The sequence below is a fragment of the Dromaius novaehollandiae genome, chromosome 39, assembly GCF_036370855.1.
Source record: "Dromaius novaehollandiae isolate bDroNov1 chromosome 39, bDroNov1.hap1, whole genome shotgun sequence".
Taxonomy (NCBI): Eukaryota; Metazoa; Chordata; class Aves; order Casuariiformes; family Dromaiidae; genus Dromaius; species Dromaius novaehollandiae.
In genome coordinates, this window is record NC_088138.1 from 305447 (window position 1) to 325045 (window position 19599).

The window sequence follows — 19599 nt, forward strand, 5'->3', positions numbered from 1 at the left end:
CGTCACGCCTTCGTCACGCCACGCACACGCCAGCGTCACGCCTTCGTCACGCCACGCACACGCCAGCGTCACGCCGCCGCCGCCACCTTTATTCCCGCGCGGAACTCCGGTGCTGGGAGAGGGGAAAAGGGGAAGAAACGGCCGCTGACGTCACCTTGTGTGGCGACATCACCGCGATGACATCACCGTGACGTCACGGCCCGGCAGCGGTGACATCGGCTGCTCCGCACGGCCACGGCGGGGGCCACGAGGCCACAGCATGGTGGTGGCGTGTCCTTAGCGTGTCGCAGGGGCGCGGGCAGCGCGTTGGCATGTTCCAAGCATGTTGCAGGCACGTTGGCGTGTTCCAAGCGTGTTGCAGGCGCGTTGGCATGTTGCAGACACGTCGGTGTGTTGGCGTGTTGCAGACGTGTTGGCGGCACGTTGGCGTGTTGCAGACGTGTCGTTGACACCTTGGCATGTTGCAGACATGTTGGCGTGTTGCACACACGTTGGCAGCACATTGGCGTGTTGCAGACATGTCGTTGCGTTGGCGTGTTGCAGACGTGTTGCCACCGCTTTGGCACGTTGCAGACGTGTCGGCAGCACGTTGGCGTGTCGCAGACACCTTGGCGTGTTGCCGTGTTGCAGACGTGTCGGCAGCACATTGGCGTGTTGCAGACGTGTCGTTGACGTGTTGGCATGTTGCAAACACGTCTGCACATTGGCATGTTGCTGGCCTGTTGTTGACACATTGACATGTTGCAGACGTGTCGTTGACACATTGGCGTGTTGCTGGCCTGTTGTTGACACACTGGCATGTTGCTGGCGTGTCGTTGACACATTGACATGTTGCAGACGTGTCGGCAGCGCATTGGTGTGTTGCTGGCGTGTCGTTGACACGTTGACATGTTGTAGATGTGTCGTTGAGACATTGGCATGTCGCAGACGTGTCCTTGACACATTGGCGTGTCGCAAATGTGTCATTAACACGTTAACATGTCACAGACGTGTCGGCAGCATGTTGACGTGTCGCAGACGTGTCGTTGACACATTGCCGTGTCGCACACGTGTTGGCAGCACGTTGACGTGTCGCAAACGTGTCGTTGACACATTGACATGTCGCACGTGTCGGCAGCGCATTGGCGTGTCGCAGACGTGTCGTTGACACGTTGACGTGTCGTAGACGTGTCGTTGACACATTGACATGTTGCAGATGTGTCGGCAGCGCATTGGCGTGTCGCAGACGTGCCGTTGACACATTGACGTGTCGCAGACGTGTCGTTGACAGATTGACATGTCGCACGTGTCGGCAGCGCATTGGCGTGTCGCAGACGTGCCGTTGACACGTTGACGTGTCGCAGACGCGTCGGCGCGTGGCCGTGCAGCAGACGTGTGGGCGGCGGGCGGGCGTGTCGCTGGCGTGTGGCAGGCGTGTCGCTGGCGTGTGGTGGCGCGTCCTTGGCGTGTCGCAGGCGTGTCCTTGGCGTGTCGCTGGCGTGTCCTTGGCGTGTCCTTGGCGTGTCGGGGGCGCGTGGCGGGCGCGGGGGGGTCACTCGCGCTTGCGCAGGCGCAGGTAGGTGACGCCGCTGGCCAGGGCGAGGGGGGCGGCCAGCCAGGCCAGCACGAAGCAGTGGCCGAAGCGGCCGCCGGGGGGGCGTCCCGCCTGCCAGCCCCCCCCTGCAGCGCCGCCAGCAGCCCCGCCCCGAAGGCCGCCGCCCCTGCGGGGCCGGGCGTCAGCGCGGGGCCCAGGCGTCCCCCCCAGGGGCCCAGGTGTCCTCCCAGGGGCCCAGGCGTCCAGGCCCCCCCTGTTCCCCACCCCCCCAGGGGCCCAGGTGTCCTCCCAGGGGCCCAGGCGTCCAGGCCCCCCCTGTTCCCCACCCCCCCATGGGCCCAGGCGTCCTCCCAGGGGCCCAGGCGTCCAGGCCCCCCCTGCTCCCCACCCCCCCAGGGGCCCAGGCGTCCCCCCATTTCCCCCCCATGTGCCCAGGCGTCCTCCCAGGGGCCCAGGCGTCCCCCCATTTCACCCCTGTGGGCCCAGGCATCCGGGTCTCCCCCCCACACACATTTCCCTCTGCCGTGGGCCCAGGCGTCCCCCCACGGGGCCCAGGCGTCCGGGAGGGGCCCAGGCATCCCCCCGTTTCCCCCCCAGGGGCCCAGGCGTCCCCCCGTTTCCCCCCCAGGGGCCCAGGCGTCCCCCCACGGGGCCCAGGCGTCCGGGAGGGGCCCAGGCGTCCCCCTCATGGGCCCAGGCGTCCGGGAGGGGTCCAGGGATCCCCCCAGGGGCCCCGCTCCCTGGGGGCCCAGGCGTCCGGGCCCCCCGCGCCCCCCGCCCCTGCCGCGCCCCGGGGCCCGGGCGTCCCCCCGTTTTCCCCCCCATGGGCCCAGGCATCCGGGTCTCCCCCCCACACACGTTTCCCTCTGCTGTGGGCCCAGGCATCCCCCCCAGGGGCCCAGGCGTCCGGGAGGGGCCCAGGCGTCCCCCTCATGGGCCCAGGCGTCCGGGAGGGGCCCAGGCATCCCCCCAGGGGCCCAGGCGTCCTCCCAGGGGCCCCGCTCCCCGGGGGCCCAGGCGTCCGGGCCCCCCGCGCCCCCCGCCCCCGCCGCTCCCCGGGGCCCGGGCGTCCCCCCGCGCGGGGCCCAGGCATCCGGGAGGGGCCCAGGCATCCCCCCCAGGGGCCCAGGGATCCCTCCCAGGGGCCCCGCTCCCCGGGGGCCCAGGCGTCCAGGCCCCCCGCGCCCCCCGCCCCCGCCGCGCCCCGGGGCCCGGGCGTCCCCCGCGCGGGGCCCAGGCGTCCGGGAGGGGCCCAGGCATCCCCCCAGGGGCCCAGGCATCCCCCCCAGGGGCCCAGGCGTCCGGGAGGGGCCCAGGCGTCCCCCTCATGGGCCCAGGCATCCCCCCAGGGGCCCAGGCATCCCCCCCAGGGGCCCAGGCGTCCGGGAGGGGCCCAGGCGTCCGGGCTCACCGGCCAGCAGCTGGGCGCCCCCCGAGGCGCCGAAGAGCCTCCCGCGGGGCCCCGCGTGCAGCTGCCAGAGGAAGAGGGCGAAGGCGGCGCTGGACAGCAGCAGGGCCCCCACCACCAGCGCCTGCAGGGCCCGCAGCCACGCTGGGGGCTGCCGTCAGCCGGGGGGGGGCACGAGCCAGGGGCCGGGGGGGTCCCGGGGGGCTGGGGGGGTCCTGGGGGGCTGGGGGGGTCCCGGGGGGCTGGGGGTGCCGTGGGGCTGGGGGCTGCCGTCAGCTGGGGGGGCATGAGCTGGGGGCCCGGGGGGGTCCCGGGGGGCTGCGGGGGTCCTGGGTGGCTGGGGGGGCCGGGGGGCTGGGAGGGTCCCATGGGGCTGGGGGCTGCCGTCAGCTGGGGGGGCACGAGCCGGGGGGCCAGGGGGTCCCGGGGGGCTGGGGGGTGCCGGGGGGCTGGGGGCTGCCGTCAGCCGGGGGGGGGCACGAGCCGGGGGGGCGGGGGGGTCCCGGGGGGCTGCGGGGGTCCCGGGGGGCTGGGGGTGCCATCAGCACGAGCCGGGGGGCCGGGGGGGTCCCGGGGGGCTGGGGGTGCCGTGGGGCTGGGGGCTGCCGTCAGCCGGGGGGGCACGAGCCGGGGGGCCCCCGGGGGGCTGCGGGGGGCTGCGGGGGTCCCGTGGGGCTGGGGGTGCCATGGGGCTGGGGGCTGCGGGGGTCCCAGGGGGCTGGGGGTGCCGTGGGGCTGGGGGCTGCCGTCAGCCAGGGGGAGCAGCTGGGGGGTCCCGTGGGGCTGGGGGTCCCAGGGGTCCCGAGGGGTGGGGCTCCTATGGGGCTGGGGGTGCTGTGGGGCTGTGAGGCTGGGGGTCCCATGGGGCTGGGGGCCAGGGGTCCCATTGGGGTGTGGCAGCAGGCGTCCCATGGGGCTGGGGGCACTGTGGGTCCCACAGGTGCTGTGGGGCCCGTGGGTCACGGGGGTGTGGGTGCCGTGGGTGCCGTGGGTCACATGGGTCGCCGTGGGTCGCGCCGTGGGGCAGTGGGTCGCACCGGGCCTGGCACCGTGGGGCAGTGGGTCGCCGTGGGTGGCGCCGTGGGTTGCGTGGGTGGCGCCGTGGGGCAGGGGATCGCGCGGGTGGCGCCGTGGGGCAGTGGGTGGCGCCGTGGGTGGCGCCGTGGGGCAGGGGGTCACGTGGGTGGCGCTGCGGGTGGCGCCGTGGGGCAGTGGGTGGTGCCGTGGGTGGCGCGGGTGGCGCTGTGGGTCGCGTGGGTGGCGCCGTGGGGCAGTGGGTGGCGCCGTGGGGCGGGGGGTGGCGCCGTGGGTGGCGCTGTGGGGCAGTGGGTGGCGCCGCGGGTGGCGCCATGGGGCGGGGGGTCCCGCGGGTGGCGCTGTGGGTCGCGCGGGTGGCGCCGTGGGGCGGGGGGTGGCGCCGTGGGGCAGTGGGTGGTGCCGCGGGTGGCGCCGTGGGGCGGGGGGTGGCGCTGTGGGTGGCGCCGTGGGGCAGGGGGTCCTGCGGGTGGCGCCGTGGGTCGCGCGGGTGGCGCCGTGGGGCGGGGGGTCGCGTGGGTGGCGCCGTGGGGCGGGGGGTGGCGCCGTGGGGCAGTGGATGGCGCCGTGGGGCGGGGGGTGGCGCCGTGGGGCAGTGGGTGGTGCCGCGGGTGGCGCCGTGGGGCGGGGGGTGGCGCCGTGGGGCGGGGGGTCACTCACGGCCGTCGGCGACGCTGGCGCAGGCCCAGGCGCTGCTGCCGTTGGGGCGGACGCAGTCGAACCACAGGTTGACGCCGCCGGCGCCCGGCAGCACCCACCAGCCCTGGGGGGGGGCGGGGGGGGTCAGCCGGACGCCTGGGCCCCCCACACGCCTGGGCCCCCCACGCGCCCACCCCGCGCCCACCTGGACGCCTGGGCCCCCCCCGGACGCCTGGGCCCCCCACGCGCCCACCCCGCGCCCACCCGGACGCCTGGGCCCCCCCAGACGCCTGGGCCCCCCATGTGCCCACCCCACGCCCACCCGGACGCCTGGGCCCCCCCGGACGCCTGGGCCCCCCATGTGCCCACCCCGCGCCCACCCGGACGCCTGGGCCCCCCCGGACGCCTGGGCCCCCCACACGCCCACCCTGTGCCCACCCGGACGCCTGGGCCCCCCCGGACGCCTGGGCCCCCCATGTGCCCACCCTGCGCCCACCCGGACGGCTGGGCCCCTCTGGATGCCTGGGCCCCCGTGCGCCCACCCCGCGCCCACCCGGACGCCTGGGCCCCCACTCACACGGCTGCTCCACCCCGGACGCCTGGGCCCCCTGCGCCCGCACACCCGGGTCCGCACCCACCCGGACGCCTGGGCCCCGCACCCAGACCCATGCCAGGACGCCTGGGCCCCCCCTCAGGGCACGTCCCGGACGCCTGGGCCCCCCCGATAGGGCTCACCCGGACGCCTGGGCCCCCCCTGACAGGACACATCCCGGACGCCTGGGCCCCCCCTGACAGGGCACGTCCCGGACGCCTGGGCCCCCGGCACAGCTGGAGCAAGCTGGGTGGGGGGGGGTCGCAGCCCGGACGCCGGGGCCCCCCATGCCGCCCGGACGCCGGGGCCCCCACCTTGTCCAGCGTGGCGACGAAGAGGAAGACGAGGACGAGGACGTGGAGGGCCGAGACGGCGAAGAGCAGGAAGCTCATGGCTGGGCCGGGGGGGTCACGGGGGGGGTCGCGTGTCGGCGCGTGTCGGCGCGTGTCGGCGCGTGTCGTCCCGTGTCGTCCCGCAGCGCCGCTCGGCCCGGCCCAGCCCCCGCCCCGCTGACGCCTTCCAGATGTGCCGGGAGCCCTGGGAGGGGCCCAGGCGTCCGGGGCCGAAACCGCCCCGCGCGGGAGGGGCCCAGGCGTCCGGGAGCCCCCACTCCCTCCCCTCCCCCCCCACAGGGGCCCAGGCGTCCGGGTGCTTCCCCCCCCCCACAAGAGGCCCAGGCGTCCGGGCCCCCCCCCCATGGGGCTGGGTGGCACTGGGAGCCCCACGGCCGCACCCAGCCTGTGGGATGGGGGGGGCACCCGGACGCCTGGGCCCCTTCTGGGGGGAGATGGGGTGGCACCCGGACGCCTGGGCCCCTTTTGGGACGGTGGGAGGGTGCCCGGACGCCTGGGCCCCTCACAGGGAGGGGGCTGCCCGGACGCCTGGGCCCCTAGTGGGATGGGGGGGGCTGCCCGGACGCCTGGGCCCCTTGGGGGGGGGCTGCCCGGACGCCTGGGCCCCTTGGGGCGGGGATGGGGGCGCCCGGACGCCTGGGCCCCCTCAGGGGACCCCCAGAATCCGCCCCCGCCCCAGCACGCCGCGTGCTGATTGGCCCAGAGCCCGGGATCCACAAGATCCCGCGTCCCATTGGCTCCTCCCTGGGGCTGCTGGTGGGGGGGGGGCATCTCTCTGCTCCGATTGGCCCAAAGTTTTGGGGGCCCGGAGAAGGAGACCCCTGATTGGCTGCCGGCTCTGGAATCACGGGGCAGGTCGCAGCGCCGCTCCCCATTGGCCAGGACTCGGCCAATCCGGGGGCGGGCGGCGCCGCCCCCTGATTGGCCAGCAGCTCGGGGATCCGCACCTGCAGCCGCCGCCCGCTTCCCGATTGGCCGACACCGTGGGGATCCTCACCTCTGATTGGCTGCAGGCTCCGGGCCCCGAAACGGGGCCGCTGCCCGGCCTCTGATTGGCCGAGAGCTGTTGCTGGGCGGAGGCCGCCCGGGCAGGAAGTGGCCGCGGTCGCCGTGGCGACGGTTGCTGCCGCTCCCTGGCAACGGGGCCTGGCGGGGGGGGGGAGGCTGCCAGCGCCCCCAAATCCCCCCAAACCCCCCCAAATCCCCCCAAAACCTCCCCGAGGGCCCCGGCCCCCCCGAATTCCCCTCAACCCCCCCAAAATGGCCCCTCCCCTCAGCGCCCCCCACCCCAAATCCCCCCCAAATCCCCCCAAAACCTCCCCGAGGGCCTCGGCCCCCCCAAAGTCCCCTTAACCCCCCAAAATGCCCCCCAGCCCCCCCCGAATCCCCCCAAATCCCCCCGCCCCCCCCCACCCCGGCGCCTCACGCCCCCCCCCCCGGCCGCGCGGACTGCGCATGCGCGGCTTTTCCCGCCCAGCGGCGCGCGGGGGAGGGGGGAGGAGGGAGGAGGGAGGAGGGGGGCGGGGCTCGGACCACGTGACCCGCCACGCCGGCTGCCATGGCAACGGCCGAGGCCCGGCCGCGGGGGGGGGGGCTATGGGGGGCACTTGGGGGGCGGAGGAGCGGGGATGTGTGGGGCAGGGACACGCGTGGGGCAGGGACACGTGTGGGGAAGGAGACGTGTGGGGCAGGCGAGACGTGGGGCAGGACACGTGTAGGGCAGGGCCGCGTGTGGGGACATGTGGGGCAGGCAGGACACGTGTGTGGGTCAGGACACGTGTGGGGCGGGACACGTGTGGGGCAGGGGCCACGTGTGGGGACATGTGGGGCAGGCAGGACACGTGTGTGGGTCAGGACACGTGTGGGGCGGGACATGTGTGTGGGGCAGGCCATGCGTAGGGCATGACACACGCATGTGGGGCAGGCAGGACACGTGTGGGGCAGGACATGTGTGGGGCAAGGAGGACACGTGTGGGGCAGGCAGGACACGCATGTGGGGCAGGGCCACGTGTGGGGCAGGCCATGCGTGGGGATGTGTGGGTCAGGGCCGCGTGTGGGGCAGGGGGGACGTGTGGGGATGTGTGGGGCAGGGCCACGTGTGGGGCAGGGCCGCGTGTGGGGATGTGTGGGGCAGGGCTGCGTGTGGGGCAGGGACACGTGTGGGGCAGGCGGGATGTGTGGGGATGTGTGGGGCAGGGGGGACGTGTGGGGCTGTGTGGGGCAGGCCACATGTGGGGCAGGGGGGACGTGTGGGGATGTGTGGGTCAGGGCCACGTGTGGGGCAGGGGGGACGTGTGGGGCTGTGTGGGGCAGGCCACATGTGGGGCAGGGCCGTGTGTGGGGCAGGGGGGACGTGTGGGGATGTGTGGGGCAGGGCCGCGTGTGGGGCAGGGGGGACGTGTGGGGCTGTGTGGGGCAGGGCTGCGTGTGGGTCAGGGCCGCGTGTGGGGCAGGGGGGACGTGTGGGGATGTGTGGGGCAGGGCCGCGTGTGGGTCAGGGCCGCGTGTGGGGCAGGGGGGACGTGTGGGGCTGTGTGGGGCAGGGCCACGTGTGGGGCAGGGGGGACGTGTGGGGCAGGGGGGACGTGTGGGGATGTGTGGGGCAGGCCACGTGTGGGGCAGGCCCCAGGCCGCCCCTCGCCCCACGTCGCCTCCCCCGACACCTCCCTCCTCCCCGAGCCGGTTGCTACCAACAAACGCGAGGCCGGACGGGACCGGCGGGGCGTCACCGTCACCGCCAACACCGGCACTGTCACCGGCAGCGCGGGGACCCCGGCACTGACACCGCAGGGACCCCGTCACCGTCACCATCACTGCCAACTTGGGGACCCCGACACCGTCAGCGTCACTTCGGGGACCCCGTCGCTGTTGTTGCAGGCAAGTGTCGGGGGGCAGCTTGGGGTCTCGGGGCAGTTTGGGGTCTTGGGGGGCAGTTTGGGGCACTTGGGGGGCAGTTTGGGGTCTCCATGGGGCAGTTTGGGGTCTCTGGGGGGCAGTTTGGGGTCCCCGGGGGTCCCTGGGGGTCCCAGTAGGGCAGTTTGGGGTCTCTGGGGGGCAGTTCGGGGTCCCCAGGGGCAATTTGGGGTCCCCTGAGGGCAGTTTGGGGTCCCCGGGGGTCCCTGGGGGTCCCAATAGGGCAGTTTGGGGTCTCTGGGGGGCAGTTCGGGGTCCCCAGGGGCAATTTGGGGTCCCCTGAGGGCAGTTTGGGGTCCCCGGGGGTCCCTGGGGGTCTCATGGGGCAGTTTGGGGTCCCTGGGGGCAGTTTGGGGTCCCATGGGGCAGTTCGGGGTCCCCGTGGGGCAGTTCGGGGCACTTGGGGGGCAGTTTGGGGTCCTCGGCCCCCCCCAACCTGCCCCGGGGCCCCCAGGCCGGCGTGAGGAGCAGGACGACGACGAGGAGGAAGATGCCGGCGCCAGGTAAGCGTGTCCTTAGCGTGTCCTTAGCGTGTCCTTAGCGTGTTCCTGGCATGACGGTGGCGGTGCAGCACGGTGCCTGCGCCGTGACGGCGTCATGGCAGCGCCGTGACCCTCCCGTGTCCCGGACACGTGTCCGTGCCGTGTCCGTGCCGTGTGCGTGCCGTGTCCGTGCCGTGTGTGTGTCTCTGTGGCGTGTCACGGCGTGCGCGTGGCGTGTCGAGGCGTGTCGAGGCGTGACGTGGTGTGTGCGTGGCGTGTGGCAGCGCAGGCCGAGCGGCCCCGGCGGCAGCCCCCGACCCGCGAGAGCCCCGGCCCCCCCCGGCGCCACCGGTACGGGGACATGGGGGGGGACGTGGGGGGGGCACGGGGACATGGGGGGGCCTGGGGGGGGGCCAGGGTGTTTTGGGGGGCGTTTTGGGGTGTTTTGGGGGTTCGGGGGGTCCCAGGGTATTTTTGGGGGTGTTTTGGGGGTGTTTTGGGGGTTTGGGGGGTCCCAGGGGGGGGTTGGGGGGGGTTGGGGGGTTTGAGGGGGTTCAGAGGGGTCCTGGGGGGGGATTGGGGGTATTTTGGGGGTGTTGGGGGGTCCCAGGGTGTTTTTGGGGGCGTTTTGGGGTGTTTTGGGGGTTTGGGGGGTCCCGGGGGGGGGTTGGGGGGTTCTGGGGGGTTTGAGGGGGTTCAGAGGAGTCCTGGGGGGGGATTGGGGGTATTTTGGGGGTGTTGGAGGGAGTTGGGGGGTCCCAGAGTGGTTTTTGGGGTGTTTTGGGGGTTTGGGGGGTCCCGGGGGGGGTTGGGGGTGTTTTGGGGGGTTTGGGGGGGTTCAGAGGGGTCCTGGGGGGGATTGGGGGTATTTTGGGGGTGTTGGGGGGTCCCAGGGTGGTTTTTGGGGTGTTTTGGGGTGTTTTGGGAATTTGGGGGGGTCCTGGGGTGGTTTTGGGGTGTTTTGGGGTGTCTGGCGGATTTGGGGGGGTCCTGGGGGGCCTCGGGGTGGTTTTGGGGGTGTTTTGGGGGGTCTGGGGGTCCCCGGGGTGTATTTGGGGGTCTCGGGGGGTGTTTGGGGGTGTTGGGGGTCCCCGGGGTGTTTTGGGGGTGTTTGGGGAGGCTCTGGGGGTCCCCGGGGTGTTTTGGGGTGTTTTGGGGGTGTTTGGGGGTGTTGGGGGGTCCCCGGGGGGGGGATTCGGGGGTCTCGGGCGTCCCCGGGGGTCTTGGGGGTGTCGGGTGCAGCCCCGCCCCCAGGCCGGCCCCCCCCCGGGACCCCCCCCCGCCCCCGCCGGAGCCCCGGGACCCCCGTGAGGAGCTGCCGCGGCTGCAGCGCGAGGTGCGCCCGGACGCCTGGGCCCCGGGGGGGGGGGAAACGCACCCGGATGCCTGGGCCCTGCGGAGGGAGGGGGGATGTGCCCGGACGCCTGGGCCCCTGGGGGGGGGTTCCTGGACGCCTGGGCCCCTGGGGGGGGGGGAAACGCACCCGGATGCCTGGGCCCTGCGGAGGGAGGGGGGATGTGCCCGGACGCCTGGGTTCCTGGGGGAGGGAGCTCCCGGACGCCTGGGCCCCGGGGGGGGGGCACACCCGGACGCCTGGGCCCCTGCAGAGAGAGGGGGATGTGCCCAGACACCCGGGTCCCTGGGGGGGGGGAGCTCCTGGACGCCTGGGCCCTGGGGGGGCTCCCGGACACCTGGGTCCCCCGGGAGGGGGGGTTCCCGGACGCCTGGGCCCCTCCCCGGACGCCTGGGCCCCGGGGTGGATGCCTGGGTCCCCGGGAGGGGGTTCCCGGACGCCTGGGTCCCCCGGGGCGGGGGGGAGGGGTCCCCCGGACGCCTGGGCCCCGTCCGGCGCCCTAGCCCCCCGCGGCGGCGGCAGGTGGAGGCCTGGGAGCGGCGGCTGGCGGAGCAGCGGGCCGAGGACGCCGGGGCCCCGCGGCAGCGCGGGACGAGGGGGCTGGAGGAGCAGCTGCAGCGGGTGAGGGGGGGCGCCGGGGGGGGGGGGGGCCGGACGCCTGGGCCCCCGTGAGGCCACGTGTCCCCCCCCCCCCCGCAGGCGTCGGCGGCGCTGGGGGGGCGCCTGGCCCTCAACGCGGGGCTGCGGCGGGAGCTGGAGGCGCTGCGGGACGAGAGACGGCGCCTGCGGCAGCTCCAGCACCGCCGCGCCCAGGTGAGCCCGGACGCCGGGGCCCCTCGGACGCCTGGGCCCCTCGGACGCCTGGGTCCCTCGGATGCCAGGGCCCCTCGGACGCCTGGGCCCCCCGTGTGGGGGTTCCCTGGACGCTGGGGCCCCTGGGACGCCTGGGTCCCCTGTGCGGGGGTTCCTCGGACGCCGGGGCCCCTCGGACGCCGGGGCCCCCCGTGTGGGGGTTCCCCGGACGCCTGGGCCCCTTGGACACCTGGGCCCCTCGGACGCCTGGGTCCCCCGTGTGGGGCTTCCCCGGATGCCTGGGTCCCCTGGGACACCTGGGTCCCCTCTGCGGGGGTTCCCTGGACGCCTGGGCCCCCGGTCACCGGGATCCATGGGGCAGGGGCTTGGCCAGGGATCCTCTGGGCGATCCGCTGAGGTGCAGGGCTCTGATTGGCCCGGGTAGGGAGATCTAGGAAGGCGCAGGGCTCTGATTGGCTGAGGTGGGGGGGATCTGGTGGGACCTGCTGAGCCACAAGGCTCTGATTGGCCGGGGGGGGGAATCCGGTGAGGCGCAGGGCTCTGATTGGCCGTTCCCCCCCCAGGAGCTGCAGCAGACGCAGCAGCAGATCGGGGCCGTCCTGGCGCAGGCGGCTGCGGACGACGACGCCAGGCAGGAGCCGGGGCCCCCCCCGGGCCCCCCCCCGACCCCCCCAGGGGCCCCCCCGACCCCCCGGGCCCCCCCCATCTCTGCCCGGGCCCTTGCGGGGGATCCCGGCCCCAAAACCCCGGACGCCGGGGCCCCTTGTCCCGTTCTGGGTGGCAGCGCGGAACCCGGACGCCTGGGCCCCCAGGCCATTCCCGGGGGGGGGGGTCGGTGTCCCGGACGCCTGGGCCCTGGGCCGTCATGGCGGTGGGCGACCCAGACGCCTGGGCCCGCAGGGCGGAGGCGGGGGCCGGTGGGGGTGGGTGACCCGGACGCCTGGGCCCGCGGCATTGCGGCGGTGGGCGACCCAGGCACCTGGGCCCGCAGGGCAGAGGCAGGGGCTGGTGGGGGTGGGCGACCCGGACGCCTGGGCCCCTTGTCCCGTTCTGGGTGGGAGCGCGGAACCCGGACGCCTGGGCCCCCAGGCCATTCCCGGGGGGGGGAGGTCGGTGTCCCGGACGCCTGGGCCCCGTGCCGTTCTGGGGGTGGGCGAGCCGGACGCCTGGGCCCGCAGGGCGGAGGCGGGGGCCGGTGGGGGTGGCGGGGTGGGCGAGCCGGACGCCTGGGCCCGCAGGGCGGAGGCGGGGGCCGGTGGCGGTGGGGGGGTGGGCGACCCGGACGCCTGGGCCCGCAGGGCGGAGGCGGGGGGCGGTGGCGGTGGGGGGGTGGGCGAGCCGGACGCCTGGGCCCGCAGGCCATTCCCGGGGGTGGGGGGGTGGGCGAGCCGGACGCCTGGGCCCGCAGGGCGGAGGCGGGGGCGCGGCTGGCGCAGGTGCGGGCGCGGGCGGCGCGGGAGGCGGCGCAGCAGCAGGCCGAGGAGCGGGAGCTGCGCAGGGGCCTCGACCACCGCCGCCGCCTCCGCCTCTTCCTCGCCGCCAAGGCCCGGCCCCGCCGCCGCCCCCCCCCAGGTACCGGACGCCTGGGCCCTCGGTGAGGGTGGGGGTCTCGCAGGGCCGGGAGGGGGGCAGAGCCCGGACACCTGGGCCCCTGGGGGCTGCGGGGACCCCCCGGATGCCTGGGCCCCCCCAGGGGGGACTGCGGGGATGCCTGGGCCCCTGGGGTCTGCGGGGACCCCCCGGACGCCTGGGCCCCCGGGAGGTCTGGGGTTGCCCCGGACGCCTGGGCCCCCCGGGGGGGGCTGTGGGGACGCCTGGGCCCTCCTGGGGGCTGCGGGGATCCCCTGGGGTGTCTGGGGTCGACCCGGATGCCTGGGCCCCCGGGGGGGGGGCTGTGGGGACGCCTGGGCCCTCCTGGGGAGCTGCGGGGACCCTCCGGATGCCTGGGCCCCCCGGGAGGTCTGGGGTTGCCCCGGACGCCTGGGCCCCCCGGGGGGGGCTGCGGGGACGCCTGGGCCCCTGGGGGCTGTGGGGACCCCCCGGACGCCTGGGCCCCCCCGGGGGAGCTGTGGGGACGCCTGGGCCCTCCTGGGGGCTGCGGGGACCCCCCGGACACCTGGGCCCCCCGGGAGGTCTGCGGTTGCCCCAGACTCCTGGGCCCCCCGGGGGGGGCTGCGGGGACGCCTGGGCCCCTGGGGAGCTGCAGGGACCCCCCGGACGCCCGGGCCCCCCCGGGGGGGGGGCTGCGGGGACGCCTGGGCCCCTGGGGGCTGCGGGGACCCCCCGGACGCCTGGGCCCCCTGGGGGGGGCTGCGGGGACGCCTGGGCCCCTGGGGGCTGTGGGGACCCCCCGGACGCCCGGGCCCCCCCGGGGGGGCTATGGGGACGCCTGGGCCCCTGGGGGCTGCGGGGACCCCCCGGACGCCTGGGCCCCCCGGGGGGGGGCTGCGGGGATGCCTGGGCCCCTGGGGGCTGCGGGGACCCCCTGGGGGGTCTCTGGGGTCGCCCCGGACGCCTGGGCCCTCGGTGAGGGCGGGGGTCTCATCAGGGCTGGGAGGGGGGCAGAGCCCGGACGCCTGGGCCCCCTTGGGGGGTCTGGGGTCTCCCCGGACGCCTGGGCCCTCGGTGAGGGTGGGGGGTCTCGCAGAGCCGGGAGGGGGGCAGAGCCCGGACGCCTGGGCCCCCAGGCTGCCGTTTGTGCCCCGCAGAGCGGGGGGAGGCGCCGGGGGGGGGCCCGGACGCCGGGGCCCCCGAGGAGGAGCCGGAGGAGCCGGAGGGGGGGGACGCGGAGAGCCCGGCCCGGAGGGACCTCGAGGGTGAGCGGCGGCCGGGGGGTCCCGGGGGGGTCTGGGGGGGGCAGGATGGGTCTTGGGGGGTCCCTGGCCGGGTTTGGGGGGTCCTGGGGGGGCCGTGGTCTCATTTTGGGGGTCCTGGGGGGGGGGTTGGAGGGGTCCTGGGGGGGGCAGGATGGGTCTTGGGGGCCCCGGACGGATTTGGGGGGTCCTGGGGGGGCCGTGGTCTCATTTTGGGGGTCCTGGGGGGGTTTGGAGGGGTCCGGGGGGGGCAGGATGGGTCTTGGGGGGGTCCCTGGCCGGGTTCGGGGGGTCCTGGGGGGTCTGCAAGGGGATGTGGGGGGGGGGAAGGGGGTTTGGGGGTCCCTGGCCGGGTTCGGGGGGTCCTGGGGGGGGGCAGGATGGGTTTGGGGGGGCCGGGAGCCATTTTGGGGAGGGCCCTGGGGGGTCGGTGTCTGGGTTTGGGGGGCCGGGGGCTGCTGGGGGGGCTCTGGGGGGTCCTGGGGGCCGTGGGGGGGTGCGGGGGGGTGCGGGGGGGTCCCTGACCCCCCCCCAGCGCAGGATGGGGCCTTCGCCCGGTTCCGGCTGCTGCAGGAGCAGAGCCGGGAGCAGGAGCGGCTGCGCCAGGCCGTGGCCCAGGTGGGGCTGCCCCCCCCCGCGCCCCCCCCGCGCCCCCCTGCACCCCCCAGAGCCCCCCCATCCCTCTCCGGCCCCCCCCATACCCTCTGAGACCCCCCCACTACCCACCTGGGACCCCCAATAGCCCCCCCGGGACCCCCCCAATTCCCCCAGGGCCCCCCCCAGTTCTCCCTGGGACCCCCAAGCCCCCCCCAAGCCCCCCCGTAGCCCCCCGGGACCCCCAATATCCCTCCTGGGCCCCCCCGATCACTCCTCAAGCCCCCCCCAGTCTCCCCTGGGACCCCCCAGTACCCACCTGGGACCCCCAATAGCCCCCCCGGGACCCACAATATTCCCCTGGGACCCCGAGATCCCCCCCGGGACCCCCTCAATGCCCCCTGGGGCCCCCAATAGCCCCCCCGGGACCCCCCCAATATCCCCTGGGACCCTTAATACCCCCCCTGAGACCCCCAATATCCCCCTGGGGCCCCCAATATCCCCCCCGGGCCTCCTGATACCCCCCAGGACCCCCAATAGCCCCCTTGGGACCCCTGATATCCCCCTGGGACCCCCCAATCCCGCCCCCGGGACCCCCAATATCCCCCCCGGGCCCCCCGATACCCCCTGGGACCCCCCCAAAGCCCCCTGGGACCCCCCATAGCCCCCCGGGACCCCCAATATCCCCCCTGGGCCCCCCGATACCCCTCTGGGACCCCCCCAAAGCCCCCTGGGACCCCCAATACCCCCCCGGGACCCCCAATATTCCCCTGGGACCCCCCCAATGCCCCCTGGGACCCCCCAAAGCCCCCTGGGACCCCCAATACCCCCCCGGGACCCCCAATATTCCCCTGGGACCCCCCCAAAGCCCCCTGGGACCCCCCATAGCCCCCCCGTGACCCCCAATATCCCCCCCGGGCCCCCCGATGCCCCCGCCCCCCCGCGCCCCGGGCCATGGCGCCCGGCTGACGCGGGGGGGGGCGGGGGGCAGCTGCGGGGGGAGGTGGCGGCGGCGCGGGGGGCCCAGGCGGGGGCCCAGGCGTCCGGGGGGGCCGAGCTGCGGGCGCTGGAGCGGGAGGTGGCGGCGGCCGGGCGCCGGGCCGAGGAGCTGCGGGACCGAGCGGGAGCCGCCCGCCGCGCCCTGGACCTGCTGCGGCACGGTACGGGGGCCCAGGCGTCCGGGGGGCCCAGGCGTCCGGGGGGGCCCAGGCGTCCGGGTGGGCAGGGGGGCCCAGGCATCCGGGCCATGGCAGGGACCCAGGTGTCCGGGCTATAGTGGGGGGCCCAGGCGTCCGGGGGTGTTGAGGGGGGCCCAGGCGTCCTGGCCATGGTGGGGGGCCCAGGCATCCCGGAGGATTGGGGGGGGCCCAGGCGTCCGGGTGCAGCGGTGTTGGGGGGGCCCAGGTGTCCGGGTGTGTCTGGGGGGCCCAGGCGTCCGGGCGCGGCGGTGTCAGGGGGCCCAGGCGTCCGGGTGTGTCGGGGGGCCCAGGCGTCCAGGGGTTTTGAGGGGGGCCCAGGCGTCCTGGCCATGGTGGGGGGCCCAGGCATCCCGGAGGATTGGGGGGGGCCCAGGCGTCCGGGCGCAGCGGTGTCTGGGGGGCCCAGGCGTCCGGCCGCGGCAGTGTCGGGGGGGGCCCAAGTGTCCGGGCGCAGGGGCCCAGGCGTCCGGGCGTGGCGGTGTCGGGGGGCCCAGGCGTCCGGGTGTGTCGGGGGGGCCCAGGCATCCGGCCGCGGCAGTGTCGGGGGGGGCCCAAATGTCCGGGCGCAGGGGCCCAGGCGTCCGGGTGCGGCGGTGTCGTGGGGGGCCCAGGCGTCCAGGCGCAGGGGCCCAGGCGTCCGGGTGCGGCGGTGTCGGCGGGGGGCCCAGGCGTCCTCTGGCGCAGGGGTGGCGGCGCTGCTGGCCGACCTGGGCCCCCCGCCGGACGCCTGGGCCCCGGCCCCGGCCCCCCCCCCGGCCTCGCTGCCGGCCCAGCTCGGCCTCCTCGAGGACGGCGTCACCCGGCTGCTGGCCCTGCGCCGCCCCCCGGGCCCCAGGTGGGGGGGGGGCGACTGGGGGGCAATGGGGGGCTGGGGGGGGCCATTGGGGTCATTGGGGGGGGCCTGGGGGGACAACTGGGGGGTCCTGGGGGGGGGCAACGGGGGGTGGGGGGAGTCACTGGGGGGGTCCTGGGGGGGCAATGGGGGGCAACGGGGGGCTGGGGGGGTCCTGGGGGGGCAATGGGGGACTGGGGGGGGGCATTGGGGTCATTGGGGGGGTCCTGGGGGGGCAACGGGGGGCGGGGGGAGTCACTGGGGGGGTGCTGGGGGGGCAATGGGGGGCAACGGGGGGCTGGGGGGGTCCTGGGGGGCAATGGGGGACTGGGGGGGGCCATTGGGGTCATTGGGGGGGTCCTGGGGGGCAATAGGGGGCCGGGGGGGCAACTGGGGACCTTGGGGGGGGTCCTGAGAGGGACAGGGGGGCAATGGGGGCCCTGGGGGTCCTGGGGGGGCAATTGGGGACCTTGGGGGGGTCCTGGGGGGGCAATGGGGGGCCAGGGGGGTAACTGCAGGGTCCTGGGGGTCAATGGGGGACTGAGGGGGCAATTGGGGACATTAGAGGGGTCCTGGGGGGCAGTTGGGGACCTTCGGGGGGGCCCAGGGGGGCAATGGGGGCCCTGGGGGGCAAATGAGGACCTTGGGGGGGCCCTGGGGGGGTCTGGGGGGGCAATTGGGGATCCTGGGGGGGGCAATAGGGGCCCTGGGGGGCAGTTGGGGACCTTGGGGGGGCCCTGGGGGGCAATTGGGGATCCCGGTGGGTTTTGGGGGTGTCTGGGGGGGGTCAGAGATGTTTTGGGGGTGTTTTGGGGGTGTTTTGGAGGTATTTGGGGGAGTTTGGGGGGTTTGGGGGTATTTTGGGGTGTCTGGGGTCTTTTTGGGGGTGTTTGGGGGGTATTTTGGGGTGTTTTGGGGTGTTTTGGGGGTGTTTGACGGTTCCGGGGGGTTCTGGGACGGGGGCGGCTGCCCCATCCCGCCCCCCCCCCTTCCCAGGTGACGACGACGACGATGACGCGGCCCCTGCCGCGACCCCCCCCGCCGCGACCGCCCTCGCCCCGGTGAGCCCGGACGCCTGGGCCCCTCCCCGGACGCCTGGGCCCCCCCCGGACGCCTGGGCCCCCCGCGGCGGGGCTGACGGGCGCCCTCTGCCCCCCAGGGAGGAGGCGGCGGCCGAGGCCGGAGAGGACGAGCGGCCCCTGAGCCGCCACGAGCTGCGGGCCCGGGTGCTGCGCGAGGTGAGCCCGGACGCCTGGGCCCCCCCCCGGACGCCTGGGCCCCCCGCCCCGGACGCCTGGGCCCCCCCCCCGGACGCCTGGGCCCCCCCCCGTAACCCTGCCCTCCCCCGCAGGTGCTGAGCCGCGAGGGGGTCTCTCCCCCGCCGGGGCCTGACCCCCCCCAGGGGCCATGAAGCGCCCGAGCGTGGGCCCAGGCGTCCGGGAGGGGCCCAGGCGTCCGGGGGGCCCAGGCATCCAGGGCGGGCCCAGGCGTCCGGGAGGGACCCAGGCGTCCGGGAAGGACCCAGGCGTCCGGGGACACAAGCATCCGCGCCCTGATCCCGCCCCGCCCGGACGCCTGGGCCCCCCCGGACGCCTGGGCCCCCCCCCCGTTACCACGGTAACCAAATATTGACCGCGGGGGCGGGGCTGCGGGCAGGGGCGGGGCCGCCAGATGTGGGATCCAGCTGTGGCGACGCCCGCGTCGCCCCGGCGACGGCAAACGGCCCCCAAACAGCCCCAAAACGGCGCCCGGAACCACCCAAACCGGCCCAAAATGGCCCCAACCGGCCCCAACCGGGTCCAAACTGCTCAGAACAGCCAAAATCAGCCCCAAATGGCCCAAAACAGCCCCAACTGGCCCCAAACTGCCTGAAATGGTCCAAAACAGCCCCAAATGGCCTAAACAGGCCCGAAATGGCCCCAAACCGCCTGGAATGGCCAAAACCAGCCCCAAATGGCCAAAACCAGCCCCAAAATGGCCCCAAACCGACCAAAATCAGCCCAAACGGGCCCCAAGCTGCCCCAAGCTGCCCAAACTGGCCCAAACCGGCCCAAATCACCCCCAAACAGCCTGTAAAGGGCTCGACCTGCCCCAAGCAGCTCCGAAAGAGCCCCAAACTCCTAAAAACGGCCCAAACGGCCCCAAAACACCCCCAAACACCCCCAAACGCCCCAAAACGGCCCCAAACAGCCTTTTCCTGCCCCGCGGCCGGGGGTGGGGCCGGGCGGGGCTCTCGCTGCACACACGTGTCCCGGCACACGCGTGTCACCCGGGGCCCGACACGCCCCGACACGCCCCGGCCCGTTACCCCGGGCGCCCGGCCCCGCCGCGCCGGCACACGCGTGTGCACACGCCGGGCACACGCAGCCCCGACGCCGTGGGGATGGGCACGAGCAGCCCCGCCGCCACCCCGGGGGTCCCTGGGGCGGGATCCGGCCCTGGGGGGGTCCCTGGTGCCCCGTGGGGCAGGATCCAGCCCCCAAAGGGGGCCCTGGGGGTCCCTCCCCCCCCCCGGGGGGCCTGTGCTCCGGCGGCTACTCCCCTTTAAGGGGGAATATTTGTCTGGAGGTGGGAAAATGTTTGGGAGGGGCTTAAAGGGGCGGGGGGGGGCGACCTCCCCTTTAAGGGGGCAGCTGTGTCTGGGGGGCAGAAAATCCAGCTGCAGCCCGGCCTTAAAGGGGAAGCGGCTCTTAAAGGGGCGGGGGGGGGGCTGCCTTAAAGGGGATGAGCCAGGCCTTAAAGGGGAGGTCACCTTAAAGGCAATGTCACCCGGTCGGAGGCCCTTAAGAGCGATGTCTGGGGGACATTAAAGGCGATGTCACCCGGGTGTTAAAGGCGATGTCACCGCTATTAAAGGCGCCGTCTCCGGCTCTTAAAGGCAAAGTCGTGCTCCGTGCGCTTTTTTGCCCCATGGTGGTTTGGGGGGGGGAGCTGCCCCCCCCCCCCGGGGGGGCCCAGGCGTCCGGGCTGAGCCAGGCCCCCACAATGCACCGAGGCGCCCGGACGCCTGGGCCCTCGCCCTGCTTTGGGGGGGGGGA

At 75.7% G+C, this 19599-nt stretch overlaps 2 protein-coding genes across 4 annotated transcripts; one reads left to right on the plus strand and one right to left on the minus strand.

Moving 5' to 3' along the window:
* Positions 1-68: 68 nt before the first annotated feature.
* Positions 69-6711, minus strand: EMP3 (epithelial membrane protein 3 (MAM blood group)). 3 transcript variants are annotated; one of them, XM_064503621.1, is made up of 5 exons: positions 6559-6711; positions 5523-5745; positions 4638-4740; positions 2946-3086; positions 69-1700 (listed from the first exon to the last, which is right to left on the minus strand). In XM_064503621.1, exons 2-5 carry the CDS (start codon positions 5598-5600, stop codon positions 982-984), a joined length of 1041 nt encoding a protein of 346 aa, XP_064359691.1. In that variant the 5' UTR covers positions 5601-5745; positions 6559-6711; the 3' UTR covers positions 69-981. The 3 variants fall into 3 exon arrangements, with proteins under 3 accessions (XP_064359691.1, XP_064359690.1, XP_064359692.1); XM_064503620.1 differs by lacking the exon at positions 6559-6711 and having other exon boundaries at positions 5523-5796; XM_064503622.1 differs by lacking the exon at positions 6559-6711 and having other exon boundaries at positions 1386-1700; positions 2946-3066; positions 5523-5795.
* A 2221-nt stretch (positions 6712-8932) lies between these two features.
* LOC135325494 (collagen alpha-1(VII) chain-like) lies at positions 8933-19444 on the plus strand. Its single transcript, XM_064503613.1, has 13 exons — positions 8933-8977; positions 9241-9307; positions 10211-10292; positions 10833-10931; positions 11010-11123; positions 11687-12695; positions 13832-13939; positions 14472-14554; positions 15522-15690; positions 16414-16564; positions 17558-17622; positions 17721-17799; positions 17913-19444. The coding sequence occupies exons 1-11, from the start codon at positions 8965-8967 to the stop codon at positions 17559-17561; spliced, it is 1899 nt and encodes a 632-aa protein (XP_064359683.1). The 5' UTR covers positions 8933-8964; the 3' UTR covers positions 17562-17622; positions 17721-17799; positions 17913-19444.
* Positions 19445-19599: the final 155 nt, after the last annotated feature.

Bases quoted from the DNA above. Each gene is read 5' to 3' on its own strand.
- EMP3 (XM_064503621.1), bottom strand. From the start codon at position 5,600: ATGAGCTTCCTGCTCTTCGCCGTCTCGGCCCTCCACGTCCTCGTCCTC. The intron at 3,087-4,637 runs GTGAGTGACCCC...GGCAGCCCCCAG, and splicing joins CGCCAGCGTCGCCGACGGCC to CGTGGCTGCGGGCCCTGCAG. The intron at 1,701-2,945 runs GTGAGCCCGGAC...CCGGCCCCGCAG, and splicing joins GGGCGCCCAGCTGCTGGCCG to GGGCGGCGGCCTTCGGGGCG.
- LOC135325494 (XM_064503613.1), top strand. The intron at 13,940-14,471 runs GTGAGCGGCGGC...ACCCCCCCCCAG, and splicing joins GGCCCGGAGGGACCTCGAGG to CGCAGGATGGGGCCTTCGCC. The intron at 15,691-16,413 runs GTACGGGGGCCC...CCTCTGGCGCAG, and splicing joins CCTGGACCTGCTGCGGCACG to GGGTGGCGGCGCTGCTGGCC.